The 22,087-nt window shown below is 29.1% G+C and overlaps 1 protein-coding gene across 1 annotated transcript; it reads right to left on the bottom strand.

Moving 5' to 3' along the window:
* Positions 1-990: 990 nt before the first annotated feature.
* LOC142322146 (putative GPI-anchor transamidase) lies at positions 991-21,863 on the bottom strand. The gene is made up of 8 exons (XM_075360887.1): positions 21,638-21,863; positions 16,951-17,072; positions 15,120-15,255; positions 13,402-13,610; positions 9,578-9,695; positions 6,803-6,913; positions 2,099-2,274; positions 991-1,398 (listed from the first exon to the last, which is right to left on the bottom strand). The coding sequence occupies exons 1-8, from the start codon at positions 21,716-21,718 to the stop codon at positions 1,305-1,307; spliced, it is 1,047 nt and encodes a 348-aa protein (XP_075217002.1). The 5' UTR covers positions 21,719-21,863; the 3' UTR covers positions 991-1,304.
* Between the last annotated feature and the right edge of the window lie 224 nt (positions 21,864-22,087).

Here is a 22,087-nt window from a genome sequence, read left to right on the forward strand (position 1 = left end):
CCTGTAACAAAAAAAAATTGTAACAGTACAAAAATTACGATAATTTAATTGCAGAATTTTTTTTGCGCACTTCTACCACGTTTTTTGTTAACTAAATTTTTTTTTTTTGCTTTGTGTATATGATTTGCTGATTTTAAAAATAATACTTTCAAGCAAATCGGTTGAAAATTGGGCAAAAAATGATGAAAACCCCGTGTCATAAGTCACAGATAGTAACATATGTTAGTATAAGTGAAATTAGATTCAGAAAACTACGTTTTATAAAAATTCCCACCACTCAAAAGGCTATTCAGATTGACAAAAACCCATTTTTACTGTATACTGTTATTTATTACGAATCGATATGTGTTGCATGTTTACCAATATCATTTATCTGAAAAGATATTTATAGACCTCAAGTAAAAGTGACGTATTTATGACCACAAATTCCTTCTTTTTTTTGTGTGTGCCGTATATCATAATTTATTATGTGTTTTAATACATCGATATGTTGCTAGTAAGATAAGCTATATTTGTAAATAATAAATAAATCGGTAATCCTCACAGCAATTATAATATACAAGTCACACATACACACAAGCACATTTCTGAAAAAAAATGGTCATATTCTTTCTAGTCTAAATAAAACATTTTACATCGTATAAACGTCGTTCAAATTGTGTAATAAATCTGATTCCTTTGTGAATATAAAAAAAAAGTAACTGACTTAGATGCCATATAAAATGATTTTGTAACAGCGTTTTAAAACTGGCGCCGTATGTAACCAGTTCCAAGGCTACATGATCTGAAAAGATTAAACATTAAGTGTGATTTTTCTAGTAATTATAATGCACATTGTTGTACTCGTACCTTAGTTAAACACATTTACTGTCTCTTTCTTCTTACAATAGATACTCACATTAGTTAATGTGAGCTGTGTTAATTTTATACTTTAAAAACCAAAAATGAGAGTAGCATCCATGCAGGTGTATAAACAACGATAAGATATAATACAATAAGATCAAAATAACTGTATTATACTAGATCAAAATCACATTACAAAAAATCAGAATCACATATAAATAATCTTTGGTATATAATAAGTAATACTTACAGCAATCACATATATTTACAAGTACATAAGAACACAAAAAATACATCTCAATAAAATACTACCAAATAAAAAAATACTTGACAAAAGCCAGGAAAAAGGCATGTAACAGAGTAAGACAAAAATAATTTATATATATATAATTAAATGCAACTGCTATAAAATAAAAGTCAAAACTATCATTTTAACTTCCATAAATCCATAATTATGTACATTATTTTATATAATTATACCTTTGAACAGGAAACTGATTTGCATAACCTAATTTTATAGATGCGACAGTATTAACTGGATCAGTAATAAAAGTCCTGTAACAAAAATTAAAAAAATCAATATTAACAATTATTTAGGAAAACCAATTTCTGTAGATAATTTTATTAATTTTTTTAAATTAGTATTTAACTCCACACACTACTTGATTTTATACATATATATACAGAAAAACAATACCTTCTCCAATATTACTCATAAAAAAAAATAAAAACTTTAAAAATATCATCTTTAAGCATGTACACACATTTATTTACAGAGGACATATAGTGAAATGGGGTAAATACAATACAGCATAAGTGCTATTTATTTATTGTATCCTAATATAATTTATTTTTAATGTACAATTATCTTGTAGTGAAATAATCCATGAAAATTGAAAAATAATGGTCACAGTCGATTCTTTACACCTGACTTTAATCAGTGCATTTGAAAGAAATTTTGCATTACCCATTTTTTTAAATTAAATATTTGTGTGACTATTTGTTAGCTCGGATCCAACAACTTTGAAACTAGTTAGTATATATAATATGTATACTTTTCCAAATAATATCTTATAAAAGTAATAAAAATGAAGTTATCATCAATAAAACTAATATTTTTTTTATCATTTATAATTTCTCTACTAAATGTAAGACGCAACTGCTACACCAACTTTACCAATTAACCCTTATAACTTACAGTGATAACTATCTTTATTTATTAATTATGATATTATGCATTATAAATTTTACTCACATATTACTATCAACAATTGTATCAGGAAAGGGAATAGATAAAGTATTTGTAGTCAGTTCTATTGGTCTTAGTGCGCCAAAAAAATCAATTATTGGAACAGTGCGAGGATCTCGACCAAATAAGTCTTTACGAACACCAACAGTAGAAATACAAACTCTCTTAGGACATACAGCCAACTATTCAAACAAAAATAAAAAACAACAAAATTACATTATTATTAGTAATAAATTTTACTAGTAGTATTTTTACAATGCTCCTGTAAACAAATATCAGTAGTAACCGATTTGAAACTTAGACAATGGACATAATTATTATATTTTCTCTAAATCACAGATAATATTATATTAAATTCTACACAGCAATGTAAAAATTACAACAAAGACTTCTGAGATAAAAGTCAGATACATTTTTTTAAATAGTAAAAGACTTAATATCATAGAGAATATCTCTGATAACAAAATTTTGTTAAACTTTTTAAAAAATATATTAAATAAATCTTCACTGGTTTTTTAAATACAGGAAATCTTTTTCAGAAACTGAAGGTGGCTATGAAATGTTTAGGAGAATATTTTAAGTATATGATTAAAAAATATGCTTGACCCGTTTTGTGTTCAATAAATCTAATGTAATCTTGTAAAATTTACTAACAGAGTAAATTTAACAAAATATTATTTATAAAATGATAAAACAACCAAGACCAAAGAAGTGTCATTTTTTACAAACCAAAACAACTTCATAAGTGTTAAGAAACACATAAAAACTTGTTGTTTCATAAAGAAACTACACAAAAACTTGTTTCTGAATCACTTCATATTTAGAAACTAAATCTTTTATTTATATTAGTTCTTTAAAAAACAAACATTGATTTATAAATATTTTTATACCGTATCAAAATGATAAATTATCGATTTTAATTATTATTCAGACATAAACTCTTAGTACTGTATATTTGCTTATTTTTCGATTTTCCTCCAAATTTTAAATGGTTGTTGGGACATATTTTTTAAAATAAATAAGCCAAATTTCAAAAAGGTCTTTTAATAATTTTCTTTTTTATGAAATCCTGCTGACTGGAAATTTTAGTTGTAAAGATATTCAGCACAGTTTGATCAATTCACTACTGAATCAGCAAAACAAATAAAAATTTTCAGATAGATTTACGATGAACAAATTTTTTTTTCTTTGTTAGGTCAAGATGGCAACAAGTAGGCACAGCAAGGAAAAAGACACAACAATGCAAAATTCTTCATGGTAACTGAAGAATCAGTACAAAGAATACTTACATGGAAACTATAGTGGTGATTAAAAAAAAAAAATAGGTAAACAATAGAACCGTCGTTTGGTTTCTATTTTGTATAAACTAGTCTAGCCTGTCATCTTTCATCAAATAAGTTCAACATCTAAGAAAATGGAAAGGGATCAAAGTTAAGAATGTCAACAATCCCAGAAAAGCAGAAAATAAGTAGAAATGTTTACATTCTAAGTATGATCTGGAATTCTTGGGAATAGATGGTGTTAAGCGTTTCTAGTAGATTTACCTCTCTGCTCACTGTTCAAGAGGGAGTGGGGGGCAATCTATGAGGCAGTAGCGTTCCAGATTCTGACTCTGACAGTACAGTGCTGTTATTAAACGTAAAATTAAACAATATGTAATACGCTAAATGTTTGTTATACTGTACCAATATTATATAAATTCAATAAATACAATTTATACATGATTGCGTGAATATCTATTTCACATTGATTTATTTTCAAACAAGATGGCTTACAATTGAAGCCATCATCCAGTAGTAGACTCATAGCAAATTAAGATCCTTCTGGAATATTCCAAATTCATAAAAAAAAGCAGGCCTTCTTCAAGCATTTCCTCATTAACAGGAGTTAAGGATTTGAGAAAGACCTCAAGATTTGTAAACTAATAACTTTAAAGTATCTAAACTAAATACATATGGACATTTAAAATACCCAGTTATACCCACAGTCAAATTAATGAAACAAACAATAGGATGTTTTAATAAAGTAACATACTGATTTACAAGAATACTACTTAAAAAAAAAATGAAATTGCTTTATGATTAATTCTTACACAACCCCCCAGAGTACTTAAACAAAAAAATTAGATATATTTGGTGATGTGAATAAAACCTAACAGTTGCTAGCTCTTACCTTTTTCTAAGAAAGTGCTAAATTTTGAGTGAATAAAAAGCTTAGATGTAACTAGACTTAGTAATTTCTAGGTTTTTCTGGGCTTCTAGCTGTAACTTAAAAATTTGTGTAAATCAAGAGAAACTTACTTTTATTCTTAGCATTGTTTCTAAGGGAAGTCAGGTCATGGGCAAGCTACCTTTCAAGCTAGTCATTGGTTTTATTCGACCCATGGTGGAGTTTATGCATGTGTGAAAACAAAAGAAGTACGCTGTTTGCCAGGAAACAAAGAATTGTTAAGATTCCAGTTTGATAGTGTGGATTACTTAGCCTTCGAATTCTTAAATGAGACAGACACATACAGGAGCTCTTTCTAAAGAAAGAAATTAGAAATATTTCTAAGTTTTGTTGCCGACCTAGCATTTCAGTCAGGAATTGCCAAAGATGTTGCTGTACACAGATCTACAGCTTATAAAACTAAGTTATTTACTGGATCAAATAATCGACAAATCTCCTAAATGGATCCACTTTCCAGCAACAGCAGAAGTAAATGAAGCAAAAGTTCTCTGGCAAAGACATTTTCGTTTACCGAATGTAATAGGTGCTCTGGACTGCACCCACATGAAAATAACAAAACCCAGTTACATGGGGATGAGTATATAAATCGAAAGGGATATGTTAGTATTAACATCCAGGGTACTTGTTAAACGCTTGAAAGATTTACGAGTGTGGGTGAAGAATGGCCAGGGGGTCTTCATGATGCACGAATATGGCTCAGAAGTCCTGTTAGGGAGATTATGTCACGTTTTGGTGGTGGAGCATATCTACTTGGTGACTCCGGCTACGGAATATCTCCGTGGTTAATAACAACATTCAAACCACCTGCTAACACAGCAGGGAAAAATTTCAACTTGCACCATTCCAGGGAAAGAGTCATCTTTGAAAGGTGTTTCAAACAGCTGAAAAAAAATTCCCAATTTTGGGAAACTGTGTCTGCATACTTTGGAAAGAGTGGTCACGGTAATTGTATGTTGCATAGTCTTATATAACACTGCAAAATTCCTTAATGATGTTTTTGATGATGACAATATTGTCTTTCATGAGCAGGAAATTGAAGAAGAGCAATGTGAAAATGCAGCCACAACTCTTAAGGGGCAGCAGAAACACCAAGAAATTATGTTTTTGAATGAATGAAAAAAGAACAGAAATATACATTTTTTTTAAAATTGTTTTATTTAACTGTATTTAGATTTTATTGAATTGTATTATTATTGTAATAAATATTTTCATGTAAGAATTAAAAAATAAATATAAAATTAAAGAAATACAAAAATAAATAAACTCATGCGCACATCCAAACATGCACGTTGCATACAGACATCCATATAAATATCCAAACATGTATACACACAGTGAGTGACATATGCCTACATTTTGCAATTTTTATGTTGGTTTTTAAATTTTATTTTTGATTTATTGATAGTAAGAAGAATTAGATTTAGAGGAAATACATTTGTTTTATTACAAATTTCGGTAAACAACATAACTTTCTGATTCACTTTGATTACATACATCTGACGTTTTCTTAATACTTTCAAGTTTAATTTTCTCTCTTTCAAGTTTCATCTTGTTAATTTGCATTTGCTGCAGTAAAATAATTCACTGAATCTGCAGTGTCAAAAGATCAATCGTCTCATCACTTTCATAAGCCGAAACCTTTTTAGCACTTTTTCTTAGTTGCCACCTGGTTTGCATCATTATCAAGTTTTTCTGAATTGCTGATAAGATCATCATGACTGTATTTATGGCAGAAGCAAGTGGCTTAATCCCATTCCAACAGACAGTAGACTGCCTGGCACTTTAGAAAATACCGGATTATCTTGGTTGATAATTTCATAAAATTCTTTTTCTTACTTCTGTTTTCTTTTTGATAGTACTCTTCATATTGCTCAGTAATTTATTTAGTCGTACAGTTGTCAGTTCCTTACCAACAGCTGATAAAAACTCTTCACTTATAGTTTTCAAAGTTTCTTTTTTTGGTTTTAACTAACATCGGAGTCTTGGATTTTTCAATTATTACTGGATGCTCACTTAAAAGTTTAAAGTTTAAGTTTAGTGACCGATTTAAATACTGCCATCGTTTTCATCACTAGATGATATTTCTTCTACTAATATTAAATAACAAATAAAATAGCCAAAGCAAGCATTGTGCAATCCAGATGAGTATGAGGCGATATGAATAAGCCAGTCATCAAATCACCATGTACAGATAACAGAAAGAGGAGTGGGGACAGACAAGTTGCGACAAGAAAGCCAAAAACCTACCTGTAGCTAAGCTTAGCAAATGCTAACCCAAGAAATTTCTTAAGTTTTCCTGAATACATCTAAACTAACTTAGTTCTTTCTACTTAGAACTAGCATTTTTTTATTCAACTAAATTTGAGAAAAAGCTAAAACTATCTGTCAGATGTTAGCTCGTAGTTGCTAGGTTTTATTCACTTCACCAATTGTTGAAACTTAAGTTACACGTAAAGAATAATGAATAAATAATCAACTTACAAATTCTTCCATTGTTTTTGCACTATCTGGTTGTACTCTTTCCAAGAAAGCTAATGCATAATAAGTGTATCGATCTATTATGTAAACACCAATAGCAGGATCAACGTGGTGCTAAAGCATAAAAAATTAAAATGAATATAGATAAAATATATTTTTACTTTTCATCATAACATTTTCTAAAAAATAAAAAAAATGTTTATGAAAAAGTACATTAATGACTATCTATTATCTATTAAAATATCAATGGAAAAATTACAATACCATGCAAGTTAATCCAAACACAAATATTATGTAATAAAAAGTAACTTTATTTAAAAAAAAAAAATCCCAGTACAATTTGTGAATATCTAGTAATTAATATGTTCTTAATTCTTAATCACTTAAGACAATGATTTAGCATAGATTCAACAAGTGTGCAACGAACTTTTTTAATTTTTTTATCATGAAACTATACTGATATCATTGCTTTAATGAGATTAATTTTTGTGGTACAATTCATTTTTGAGGGTCTTTTTGACTGTTGTCCAAAGATTTTCAATTAGGTTTAAGTCTGGGGAGTTGTCTGGCCACAGAGAATGTTTCATTCTTTGAAAACTTTTTCACTTTTTTGGCAGTATGACATGGCACTAAATCTTGTTAGAATACTCTGTTGCCTTGTGGGAATTTTTTTTGAAGTTATGTCATAACCCTTTCCTTCAGAATCTTGATATATCCATCACTTTTCAATATACAATCTACTAGAAGTAATGAAACAAGGGCCTTCAAATGTAAAACCACAAAAAAAAATTTTCTGGAGATGTTTAACTGATTGTTGGATATGAGCCAGTGATTTATATTCATCTGATGTTTTTCTAACATATGGAACTCTTTTCCCGTGAACATAAAAATATGACATCAGAAAATATAACATTTTTCTAGTCTGCTTTAGTCTCCCAAAAGAGCCTTTTTTCCACATTGCCAATGTTAAAAGCTACTTTTTAGCTGGGAGACAAGTTTTCTGTCCAGCTGCAAGAAGTCTGTGTCTAATAGCTGTCATGTGTAAATCCATCCCACTGGCTGCTAGCTCTTGATTTAAGTCCACAGTTGATAATTTTTGATCAAGTTTACTTTTTCTCACTAATCCTGTGTTGGAATCGTTTTTCTTTTACAGCCACATTTACCTTTCCTTTGAGATGAAAAGGAGCCAGTTTATTTAAATTGTTTTAAAATCACATTCACTGTTCCTAATCCAACAACATACTCAGAAACTATTTGTTGTGTCATACTGGTGTGCTTCAGAAAGAAAAACAATTTTTGAATGCTTTCCTAGAGTTATGTCCATTATTAATATATACTCAAGACACACAGAATAAGAAATATGAAAATGTGATTTTCTAATAAAAAATGAAATAAACTTTCACAAAACACTGTTTATGACTGTAACACTGTAACATGAATGTAAATTAAAAAAAATTTACCTTACATAACAGACAACTTAAAAAATGGATGTGGCAAGCAGTGTAGTCACAACATAGAAATAAACAAAACATTCCCTGTGTTCGGATTAATTTACAACTACTGTATTAATGGAGAAAATAATCTGAGTAAATATGAGGACATGTCAAGAAAGAATTACCTACACTTTTCATTGTACAATTTATTTACAAAAAGGTAGGAGTCACCTCTGTTGACAGTACACTTGGTCCAGCATCCACAAGCTTGCAAATTTCTTTCAAGAAGAAGGTTTTTTGTTTGGTCAGGAAGCCACTTTTGCACTGCTTCCCGCATATCTTATCTCTGTGGAAAATAGATGACCCTCACAAAACATCCTGTAGTGGCCCAAATAGATGAAAGTTAGAGGGAGCAAGATCTTGGCTGTAGGGAGGATGTTCCAGTACCTCAAAATTCAACTTGATGGTTTAAACGATGTGATGAGCCATGTGGATGAGGATTGTCATGCAACAACACTTTTTTTAGCATTTGTTGCAAATTGCTGGCTTCAGCTTATTTTCCAACATTTCATTTAATTCGCACTTTTCTCATAGTCCCCTTGTCTGTTAAGTCTTCCAGTATAGACCATTTATGTCCCAAAAAATAGTTAGCAAAACCTTTCCCACCAATGGCTTGGTCCTGAATTGTCCACATTTTCCCTAATAAAAGCATGTTTTCCCTAATTTAATGCATGACATTGAGAATGGTTCCAATTTAATAGAAAATATAAAAAATTAGCCATTTCCTTACATCCTGATGATTATGAAACATTACAGGAAGTAGTAAAATCCTGGAAAGATGAGAAGGATTGAACCATAATAGTAGAAGCTATGTTTAGTATCCATAAATCACCACTTTAGGCAATTTTGGGTGAATTCTCAGTACATAGTGCTGGCATTTGTTAGTCGCTAGTGAACACAGCAATTGATGCTACATAGAGGAAGAATACCATATATCACATTAACATGGTTTAGAAAATATATATATATGTTAATTGCTATTTTTAGTAATTAAGAGACTAGGAATATTTGTAAGACTATTCCTACCATTGATACTACTCATATTTGAAATAGGTTGAAAAATAATAAATATCATAGTTATTTAGTTACACACATTAAGAAACCAAATACAAATATTAAAACATACTACATACAGTACCAAGATTCTAAAATACAAAAAAAAAATTATATGCGTTAATTAAATCAGTTTCTGCTCATCATGTACTTAATAATTTATAATTTAGTTTTTTATTACATTGCATTAATAATGTTATTATAAAAATAATTAAGTAAGTAATAAACTGACCGACAAAGAATCTTCACCTACAAGGCTGCTAGCAACAGCCAAAATATTTGGTGAGTAGAATTTTTCATACATTGAAGCAGCCTGACATGTATCAATCATGAAGAAAATTTCATGATATCTGTAACATAATATTTTATATTAATAAAAAATAATAAGTATATGAAATAACAATATAACTGTAGCAAAATCAGATACATGAAATTAGGGCACAATATAATTATTTTTCAGCCAAATATTAATTGGCTATCTTGATAATAACAAACTCTGTAAGTATTTTTTTTAGCACACCAGTCAAACATTTTTTTAATGTTTGCTGTAATGTAAAAAACTATTCCTTCCTCACAGACTATTTACATGTAAATATAATTGTTACCTTGTAAAATGTTTAATATCGAACAGACATTTAGAAATGTATTACCACTCAAATATTCATACTAATAATTAGAATTATAATCTATAATATTCCCTAAAAGCTTACACATTATTAAATAACATTGCACAAAATTATTAAGTTGAAAGTTACACAACTCACTAAAATTATAAATTCAACAGGAAGCTCATAATAAAGAGCTATAAATTGGAAAACACAATAGATTGTGCTAAAAAACCACTTAAAAAATTTTTTTAATTTAAAATCTGAAACAAGACGATCATTTAAATTTTTAAATCAATAATTTGTAAACACTGAGGAAAAAGTACACATATGGAAATAAGTAAATTATAATTAATAAGAAGTATTTATTGAGAATAAATAGTACTTATGACACATAAAACAAGTCTTTTTAGAATAAGAGCCAAAAATACAAAAAACTTTTATCATTAAAAGTAATCTAAATACAGGTGTTCAAAAAGTGACACAGCCTTATGGGAAAATGGGAAGTTACAATAGTTGTTGAAAATGGCCTCCATTATGCGATTCACATAATTCCATACGATGCTGCATGCTTTTAAACATATGTTGTAACATTTGTTGAAGAATTGCAGCACACATTGTTCAATTTCACTCTGCAATTCAGGAATGGTGTGAGAATGAGTTTTGTAAGCAGCACCCTTAAGGTATTCCCACAAGAAAAGGTCAGAAGGGGATCAGGAGACCGAGGGGGCCACAACTCCTTTAAAATCATCTGTCCATGAAAGTACTGATCCAAGAGAGTCATAGTATTGTTGGCTGTATGAGCAATAGCATTTTCTGCTGAAACCATATCTACTCTAGCCAGTCTGCAGGTATAGTGTTTACAAACTGTAGTACCATCTGTATGTAGTGCTCACTGTTCATTGTGCCATGAAAGAATGTCATGAAGATTCGCCTACATGACATTGCACAACAAACACCCACTTTTTGTCCATGCAGCTGATGTGGATTTTCCATACATCAAATGCGTGAATTCTGTGCATACACGTATTTATCAATCAAGGTGGAACTATACCTTGTCAGACCGAAACTAGTGATCAAGTTTTTCCACATCTTGTATTACATATGACATGAACATCAATGACAGAAAGCTACACGTTTTCCAGTGTCTGCAAGAACAACACGAACTCTATAAAGATGCATCTTTAAACACTTGCATGATACTGTGTGGGCACTACCAACAGAGAAACCAGACTGACTGGCTAGATAGGCATCGCACAGACTTCTTGGGCGTAACAGAATATGCACCTTGCACGTCAATCAACTTTTCTTGTGTCAGCATGTTTGGTCAACCATTTTTGGCTGCATCTGCAACATTCCCAGTCTCTTGGAACTTGTCACACGCCGCTTGATGGAGGACTTTTCTGTGAATTCACATTATACTTTTCTGTGGAAGCATTCTGGGTCTGGGAATAACTGGCACATCAACATTAAATTAAAATGTTTATATGTATTGGGAGACAATGAATATTCTCTGCTGCATTGTGTAACCCATTTTTCCTCAATTTTCGTCAATTAAACCAGCAACAAAAGAAGCAAACATTCTTCCATAAGGTTGCATCACTTTTTGAACACTCTGTAGAAAGCATAAATTTTGCTTAAAGACATCTATACCATTGAAATCTCAACTTAAAATGCCAACAATGAACTAATTCATGCCTGTTATCAGTTGGTTAGTTAAAGGATACCTTGGTGAACCTTAGAACAATCAAAAAGGTATACCCTGCCATTAAAAAAATTTAAGGGGATGAATAATCATTTAATGTTCTTACAATATACATACATCCAAAAATATTTTTAAAATACATAAATCTATCTAAAAGTCCAAAAAATAATATACATTATTGTTTAACAATGAAGTTTCAGCTTCACTACTCATAAATTAACGATACAAACTATTTAATTCCTCTTTATTAAGTAGATTCTTTTAAATTTCCATTAATTAACTATAACCATAATTAAATAATTTTGTAACCAGCTTCCAGGCAAGAACTATATGCCAAAAAGAAATTCTATCCCTTACATACAAAAAAGAACACTAAATTCTAACAAACTAAAAATGATAAACAAAATTCTAAATAAACGTAACTGAAATAGACACAAAGCGTTTAAACTATCTAAGAATCAAAATAAAAAATTATACTTTAATTTTAGTAGTAGAAAAAGAGGTACACAAAAAATGAGTATTCTTGAACATAGATTTGACATAAGACCTCCTGCATCATGTTAATTAATTTTCAATAAACTGGAAGACACTCAAAAATCATTAAAAAAAAAAAAATTGTAAACAGTTTTTGAGTGTTTTCTTTTAAAATTTTTTAAAAAGTGTTTAGCATAGATCTTTCTTTGTAAAAAGAAAAGGGAATGATGAGTATTCACATATATATATATATATTTAAATTATAGTAATAGCTTTTATTAACTTTTTGAGTGAAAGCCTGAGTATTTAGGCCTACTGCAAGTATGTTTTCAGATTTTTACCAACTATCACTGATTTTTACACCTTATGATTTTCTGTAGTCATGAGTATGAATTAGAAATCTTACAATTCATTGATAATATCTTAAAATTTCTACTTTAATTTAAATAAATATAGGTAGTTTGCACTAAACTATACAATTTTAATGAGTAATTAACTGCAATATATATACTGGTTACAGTGTATGTATGCACAGTACATGTGTGAGGCCATAACTAAATGGTTATAGGCAACCTGATATGTGACACTAGTCTTTTCAAAACTGGCATAATCATTTCCATGTATAATTTGCATCATATACTAAGTTAGCTTACTCAAGAAAATAAGGAGTGAAGTGATTTTCTATCGAATACTTTGATAGGAAATTCGTTAATAATTTATTAACAGATAAGTTAATAAATCTATTTCTGCAAGAAACTTTTGCAATAATGTGTTGTTACCTAGATTGTCTCCATTCAGGAAGGAAACTTGCTTCAGTTTGGAATAACTTAAATGCTTAAAAAGACCTCAGATTTTTTTTCTAAACCAGTAGTCAAATTGTCTACCAAATAATAGGGTGTGAAATTGTCTACCAATTGATTTAATCATATTAACTGTGAATTCCTTCAAGAAAAGAAGAAAATTTATATAATTCTTACAGAGAAATCTAATTTCTTTTAATTAGTTAATTATTTAATACCTGAATTATGTTATTTTAATCCTTAAATTTCTTTTTTTATGATTCTACATTGTTGTAATTGGTGTTTTTTTCTAGTTTGTATTGAATAATATAAGTTTTATTTTATACCTGTCCACAGAACTACAGAGGCTTAGCATCAAAATAAAATATTTACCCCTCTCTCTCTCTCTCTCCATTCCCTTTTTCACACGGCATTGGAGAGATTATAATAACTGCATATCTAAACCAAATTGTATACTAACTAAAATGTATACCTTCTCTTCTGCCACATTTGCTCCAAAGCATCTGCAAGTTCCTGACTAGTAACTTCCTCAGAATCTTGAAATTTAAGAAAACCATCACCTCCATGACCAGTCAAATACACAAGGACATTACTCCCTTCATCAGTTAGTAGCTGTTTAGAACGAGGTGTATCTGGCGGTAACCTGCCAGTTAATAATCTAACAAAATTTTCAACCGTTACCTGGTAGAGAAAAAAAAACATTTTTCACTCAAAAATAAATACATTAGATTTTTAAATTTTAGACTTGTGTAATAAATAAATTATAAATTACATACAACCAAGCAAATTTTGGGTCAAAAATTTGAAGAAAAATAATTGCTTAATATTTTGGGAGTAATTACATGAATTTTTAAAAATTATTTTACAATAATGTATACTAGTATTTCAAGCATTGACAAAAATATTGCTTAACTGAATCTGTATGAGTAAAGACAGCAGCTGTATAATGAGTAATGAAAAATACTGCTTTATTCGTGATCATCAAAATCAATTTAGAGAATAGAAATTTTATATTTTACATTGAAAGGAAACCAAATAAATTATCATATTTGATTTGTTGTACTTCTAAAAACAAATGAAAGTGATACAGAAATGAAAACACAAAAATATTTTTTTTCTAATTTACTTTTGAATGTTATTCAAAACAGATTTAGAAAAAAATCTGAGGTCTTTTTAAGTATTTAAGTTATTCCAAGCTGAAGCAAGTTTCCTTCCTGAATGGAGACAATCTAGGTAACAACACATTATTACAAAAGTTTCTTGCATTAACAGATAAGTTAATAAATCTATTAACGAATTTCCTATCGAAGTAGTCAATAGAAAATCACTTCACTCCTTATTTTCTTGAGTAAGCTAGCTTAGTATACGATTGCAAATTATACATGGAAATGATTATGCCAGTTTTGAAAAGACTAGTGTCACATAACAGGTTGCGTATAACCATTTAGTTATGGCCTCACACATGTACTGGGCATAAATACACTGTAACCAGTATATAGCCTATTAGCAATAAAGCAAAAAGAATTTTAAAAATGATTTCATTTTCTATTTTGTGTTTAATTTAATAATACAGTAAGTTGTGCAAAGAAAAAATGTCTTGAATTACATAAATAAATATAATTACATTATAATATTTTAAAGATCTATCTTTTTAATATACACACATTTATTTAAATACACTATAAGTTTCTGATATTTAAAGAATAAACCTGAATTTTTTAAAGTTAAAATTATCCTCCACCTCAAACCCAATGAATTCACATTAAAACAATGGAATGAAATAATAGCTAATAATAGGTTAGTCAATTTTTTAAACACTCAAAATATAGCAAACTCTTCTCATTGTTCTTTCATTTAAAAACATTAGGACCAAATTAAAAAACCAAAATCTAGATTACTGCCATTCATATGTATAGACATACATAAATATTAAACCATATAGCAATTCTAAGATGTTACATCCTGTAACATCTTAGAATCAGTAACATCATCTTTATCAGTTGTTATCGGCTAGAAATAAGATGTTGGCCAAACAGATGTGTTACTTATTACTTACTGCTCCTTCAAGAATGAAAATTTCCCAGATGTAAACAGTAATTATAAAAAAAAAATAATTTAGTTATGAAGTTTTATTTTGATGAACTAAAATTTCTATTTTCATACCAAAGTACTATGGAAAATTTTACTTACCTCATATCCTCTATAATCAACTTCTACATCATCACCATACACATTAATATGCTGATTGGCATTATTGAATACCGTTGCTGGTCTTGGGTTACGAGGATTGCAAGCCATATCATCTGCTACCATTAGAATTATTTGACTGAAATATTATTTATAAAGAATGAGCAATGCAAAACTGATACAGAAATTAGATTACAATGAAAAACATTCTAGATGGGAACTTTAGTTTTTAGCAATCAACATCAGTAAATACAAAGGAATTTATAAAAGAAAATATAATTGCAAAAAAATGAATAAAAAAATGCTTAAACTTATAAAACTTCTAAAGAATACTTAGAATTAACAAAAGATTATTTTATAATTTATTTTAAATAAACACTCAGACCACATCAAAAGTGAAAGTCCAACCTACAACATATCAGTAAAAAATGTTGACTTGACTGCCCACCAGCCCTGTTTTACTCATATTACATAAGAAAGTAAAAAGCTATTTCAAGCATACACAAAATGAATGGTAAACTGTAATAGAATTATTCTTATGATATATAAAATTTTTACAAAATAAATGTTTATTTTTTTTAATAGAAACCTTCACAAAAATATTTATTAAATTTTCTAACAGATATCATATTATTTATATTAGTTTATTTATATAGTTTATTATAGTTCATTTATATTAGTTCCCTATCATAATTCAATAATTTTTTTTTTTATACGAATACCATGAATTCTTTTTTGCAATGTTTCATAACTAATGATTCTAAATTTAATTTAATGATAATATTTATTTCATACTATTAATTAAAGGTCTTCGTTATTTATGTTTATTTTTATTAATTCCTGAGTCAATTGACAAATATTTAAACATATTGAAATGTGTATCAAATTTATGATGTTTATTTTTCATTAACAGTTATTAACATTTCAACCTTGGATTAGCTGAGCTGGTTGTATTATTAATTAGATCCAATAACATAATGGTACCAGGAGACAGTACTGCACGGCAGTGCATTAAAATATAACTAGCCTACAAAAGGCTTGAACAATCCCTAACCTCAACATTTTCCTAGCACATAATATGACACTACTTCACAATGTATCTCTTACTGTGGTTCTTGTATAGAAATCATACATCCATTCATGTTGCTTATGAGATATTATAAAAATAAGCTTACCTCTGTTACACTGTCATCATAATCAATAACTTAAGAACTGATGAACAAGTTTTGAATAACTGTTTTGTAATTTAAGAAATTCATTAAATTAATAAATCTTGTTTATGCATTATAAAATCCATCTCTTGCTATTTAAAAAAAACAATATGTTTCTTAACTCAAATCTCTAAATTATTTGGTATTTACTGTACATTTTTTTTTTTTTATTACATATGACAGCAGCAGTATTTATCAAGATTACATCTCAAAAAGACTTAATGAATTCGTAGCAATTTCTACATCAGTTGTGTTCTATATCATAAATTATTATAAATTAATTCAGAAACAATTAAAGATTGTGAATTTATTTATAAAAATAAACCTGAATGATTTCAAACGATCTTAAATGGTTTTCCTTTTTGGAAAACCATCATATCTTCATCCATCCTTTTAATTTAATGTTCATAATGTTAATTCTGTGGCAGAGAGTACATGAAAATAACTGCTCTGAAAAAAAGGGGATAGAGCACTTAAAAGTAATCCTAAAATATTTTGTTATTTATGATAGGCCAATTACAGTTTATTTTTAAAAAAATGTAAATGTAACAAGAATTGACATTTTAATTCATTTTACAGTAAACAGAAATAAATGCTTTCAAAATTATCATTTAAAAAGTTACCTATCAGGAATACCAAGTCTCTTAACACTACGATAAATTGAAAGGACATTTGCGACATGACGATAATTGAACCAAAACCGTGATGTATCAACAAGCACTGCCCAGTTATTAGTGTGACGACACTGAAACAATTTATATTGAACAATACATTAAACCTCAAATAACAAACTTAATAAGCATTAATAAATTAAAAACAATATATTTAAAACAGATAGCTTTTATAACAATCACCATTATACAATTTGATTTTACTGGCTAACAGTAGCATTTCTGTGTAATCTTTATATTTTCAGCTAAAAACATTAGTTTCTTTCTCTGGTATTTTGAAACAATCTATTAAATGTATTTTCTCACAACATTAATTTGTTGTTTTACGATACCCATTCCAGTTTTTCTTATGTTAGCGACCTCACATGTACCTGAGCAACCTAAGGTACAAGAAGCACCAGTTAAAACTGCTTTCTCTAAGAGTAATAATGTTCACCATACCCATCCCTCATGGTAAACAAACTACAAACTATTACATGTAAAACTGAATGTCATATGCATTCCAGTGAGACTGGCTTGCAAATATGTAGTTGTATATTTGGATCAGTGAAAAAAACAATAGGAAAGTATTTCACTCCTCACTTTTCCCAGCAACACTGGTACACAAACCTTGTTATCCTTGGAGTAACTTGTGACTCAGGTTGTGTCAGGTTGCTCTCATCCAGTGTTATGGTTATGGCATGTAAGTAAATTGTTACAAAGTAACTGTTATACAATAACTTTATAAAGTAAATGGTAACATTACATATAATGTAAATTAAAAGATTAATTAATGTACAACAGAATAAAAAGTAAAGAATTAATAATTATTATTTTAGGAACATTAGTTATTAATAACTGCATTATACAATTGCAGCTGATGGATGAACATAGAAAACATAAGAATGCTAGTGATGAAGAAAGTAAAAGGAACTACCGACAATTAAAAAATACTATAAACAGGAAGTGAAAACTAGCAAAAGAAGAGTGGATTAAAGAAAAGTGGAAAGAGAAATGAACATTGGTAAAATAAACTAAGCATACAGGAAAGTTAAGGAAATTTTTGGGGTACATAAATTAAAATCTATAATTTGTTAAATAAAGATGATACACCGATATATAATACGAAAGGCAAAGTCAATAGGTGGGTGGAATATATTAAAGAGTTATACGGAGGAAATGAATTAGAAAATGGTGTTATAGAGGATGAAAGGGGAGAAACAATACCGAGATCTGAATTTTAGAGAACATTAAATGATTTGAATGGCAGAAAGGCTCCTGGAATAGACAGAATACCTGTAGAATTACTGTGAAGTGCAGGTGAGGAAACGATTGATAGATTATACAAACTGGTGTGTAATATTTGTGAAAAAGGGGAAGTTCCGTCACACTTCAAAAAGAGTGTTATAGTCATGATAACAAAGAAAGCAGGAGCAGATAAATGTGAAGAATACAGAACAATTAGCTTAACTACCCATGCATCAAAAATCTTAACTAGAATTCTGTACAGAAGAATTGAGAGGAGAGTGGAAGAAGTGTTAGGAAAAGACCAATTTGGTTTCAGGAAAAATTAAGGAACAAGGGAAGCAATATTAGCGCTCAGATTAATAGTAGAAGGACGATTAAAGAAAAACAAACCAACATACATGGCATTTATAGGCCTAGAAAAGGTATTCGATAACATAGACTGGAATAAAATGTTCAGCATTTTAAAAAAATTAGGGTTGAAATACAGACATAGAAGAACAACTGCTAATATTTACAGGAACCAAACAGCAACAGTAATAATTGAAGAACATAAGAAAGCAGCTACAATAAGAAAGGGATTCTGACAAGGATTTTCCATAACCCCGTTACTTTTTAATCTTTACATAGAATAAGCAGTTAATGATGTTAAAGAACAATTTAGATCCGGAGTAACAGTGCAGGGTGAAAAGATAAAGATGCTATGATTTGCTGATGATATAGTAATTCTAGCTGAGAGTAAAAAAGATTTAGAAGGAACAATGAACAGCAAGGATGAAGTCATACGCAAGAACTACCGCATGAAAATAAACAAAAACAAAACCAAAGTAATGAAATGTTGTAGAAATAACGAAGATGGACCACTAAATGTAAAAATAAGAAGAGAAAAGATTATGAAGGTAGAAGAATTCTGTTATTTGGGAAGTAGAATTACTAAAGATGGACAAAGCTGAAGCGATATAAAATGCCGAATAACACAAGCGAAACGAGCCTTCAGTCAGAAATATAATTTGTTTACATCAAAAATTAATTTAAACGTCAGGAAAAGATTTTTGGAAGTATATGTTTGGAGCGTAGCTTTATATGGAAGTGAAACTTGGATGATCGGAGTATCTGAGAAGAAAAGATTAGAAGCTTTTGAAATGTGGTGCTATAGGAGAATGTTAAAAATCAGATGGGTGGATAAAGTGACAAATGAAGAGGTATTGCGGCAAATAGATGAAGAAAGAAGCATTTGGAAAAAAATAGTTAAAAGAATAGACAGGCTTATAGGCCACATATTAAGGCATCCTGGAATAGTCGCTTTAATATTGGAAGGACAGGTAGAAGGAAAAAATTGTACAGGCAAGCAATGTATGGAGTATGTAAAACAAATTATTGGGGATATAGGATGTAGGGGGTATACCGAAATAAAAAGACTAGCACTAGATAGGGAATCTTGGAGAGGTGCATCAAACCAGTCAAATGACTGAAGACAAATAAAAAACAAAAGGCACATTGAAACACTAGAATTTGTGGGTAAATTCATACTATAATATCTCAAACTAAATATAGACTGATTTATTAGATGGAAACCTATTTTAAATGAGTGAAATAATTTAAAAAATACCCCAACCTCCGTTATAAGTTTTATATAAAATAGTTAATATGTACATTTCTATTAAAAGTTCAGTAGACAAATGTACGTATAACAGTCTGTTAAAAATTAAAAAAATAAAATAATAACTAATATGGTTATGGCAAATTTTTAATAACAAACCACAAAAAATTTATTTAAAAAACATTTTCAGAAAATATTTCACAAAGATACAATGAACTAGATCTAAACAAAAGTAACTTATAACATTGAATCAACAGCTACAAAACACATCTTTAATGCAAATGATACATGAAAAAGAATCACATCTTAACACACTAAATGAAAAAAAATTCCAATCTGAAACAATTTTTGACTACATCTCTTTCTCATTCATGAAAATTACTAGCAATAACATCAGTTGTCATCATAGTGAAAAACAGAAGCATCAGTCATTAAAATCATTAAGACATGAGTTTTTAAATTGTATTAGTAGGTTATAAATTTGATTTGGTTTGTCATTAAAAAGTAATAGTTTTGTGTAATTTTCACTCTCAAGTCTAGAATAAAAATATTACTAATAAAGTAGTTAATCTTATAAGGCTCAGTAACTGAAGAAATAATTACAAGTATAATCAATGTACAGGGATAATTATAGTTGTAACAAAATCTTCTAAAGTGATAAATAACACCCTTATAAGAGCAGTTCATTAGACTAATCATCCCCGTTCTCTAGACTGGGTCCATGTTTGCATCATACCTTCTAGTTCAGACAATACAAGAATTGGTACTTTTGCAGTTTGTTCCACCTCAAACAAAACTTTAATTGTTATAATGCAAAAAATGTGCAAACACTGAAAAATGCTTAATGCGCATTCAATTGAAACAGAAAGAACCGATTAACCAATTTTATTTGAAAAATCCAAACATTAAACAAAACTTTAATTAATTAACCTTAACTTAACTTTAATTCAGTCCATGTCTTGTAGCCACTTAATACGGCTTTCTTTAGAAGTCACTTGGTACAAATCACATTACTAAAAATATGTAAATTTTTTTTGTAAAACTTTTCATCAAAAATAACATTTTCAGACATTGTAGATATTCATGGACAAAAATAAAAATGACCAAAAGAAAATAAGAAATGACTATACATTGTGAAGTAATTAGACATATATTTCAGTAATGATGTATACAATAAAAAAACCATTGGGGTGGAACAAACTGCATAAAAGCCCAAGAATTGAGTCAGTGGTTGCCAGACACCATGCAATGCGACTTCTAGAAGTCATTACAACAACCTAAACCTACTAGAGGTCAGTGGGTAGTGACTGATAGTGAAATCTTCTAATTTTATCCCTATACAGAAATTGCCAAAATATTAAACTAATGGCTGACGTGCCTGTCAGAATATATCTGACAATCTACTGCTCCTAAAATCTAAATTTATTTCCCTTCAGTAATTCTATTTAACTGTCAACTTAGCTGTAAAGGAGACAACACAATTTAGCTTCTAGAATAAAATCACAAATAGAAATTTTCAATCAAATGCAGTAATAAGTGTGGTATTACTGCTGTAATTATTTCTGTCCCAATATCACTATTAAATAGATATTCAAATAACAACCAAATCCTATAGATAATTAACATACATAACAGCTAGGTACAATCATCATAACAATGAGTATAAAACTAATACAGTGCTAAATTACTGGTATGAAATTATTTATAAAACAATACAAAGTACGTATCTCGCACATTTCAATTATAGCTATCTTAATACATATAGGTCTTAATATTTTGGGTCGAGTACATAAAAAAATAATTAAACAGACTTACATCCACAAAAAATAAAACTCCTAGCAATATTGCAATAAATACAGATGACTTCATTGTGGCTAAAAGTGTCAAAGAGAACATTAAAAATTATTTCAGCACCGAAAAATTAATAGTCCTTATCATTCTTTTAAACAAAAATCCAAAAATACGAAGTTGCCGCTTAATTATTCGTTAATTTCAATCAGCAACATAACCTGGAAATTTTTGAATAGAATTGAAGTACGTATTGAACTATTTGAATTGATTGAACTATTTAAAAAGATAAAATAAATTTCATTAAGAAAATAGGAGCTGAAATCTGAAAACCGAAATTTTTCGCGATCACAATATTTCCTTTACATCGTACAATGAAGTAAAAAAGCTGTACATCAACTGATACCCCAACCAAAAAGTTGTAGGACAACTTTTTTCTCACCTTGTATGGTGGGTGGGTAACTTTGGAAGGATATA

The sequence above is a fragment of the Lycorma delicatula genome, chromosome 3 (assembly GCF_047948215.1).
Source record: "Lycorma delicatula isolate Av1 chromosome 3, ASM4794821v1, whole genome shotgun sequence".
Classification (NCBI taxonomy): Eukaryota; Metazoa; Arthropoda; class Insecta; order Hemiptera; family Fulgoridae; genus Lycorma; species Lycorma delicatula.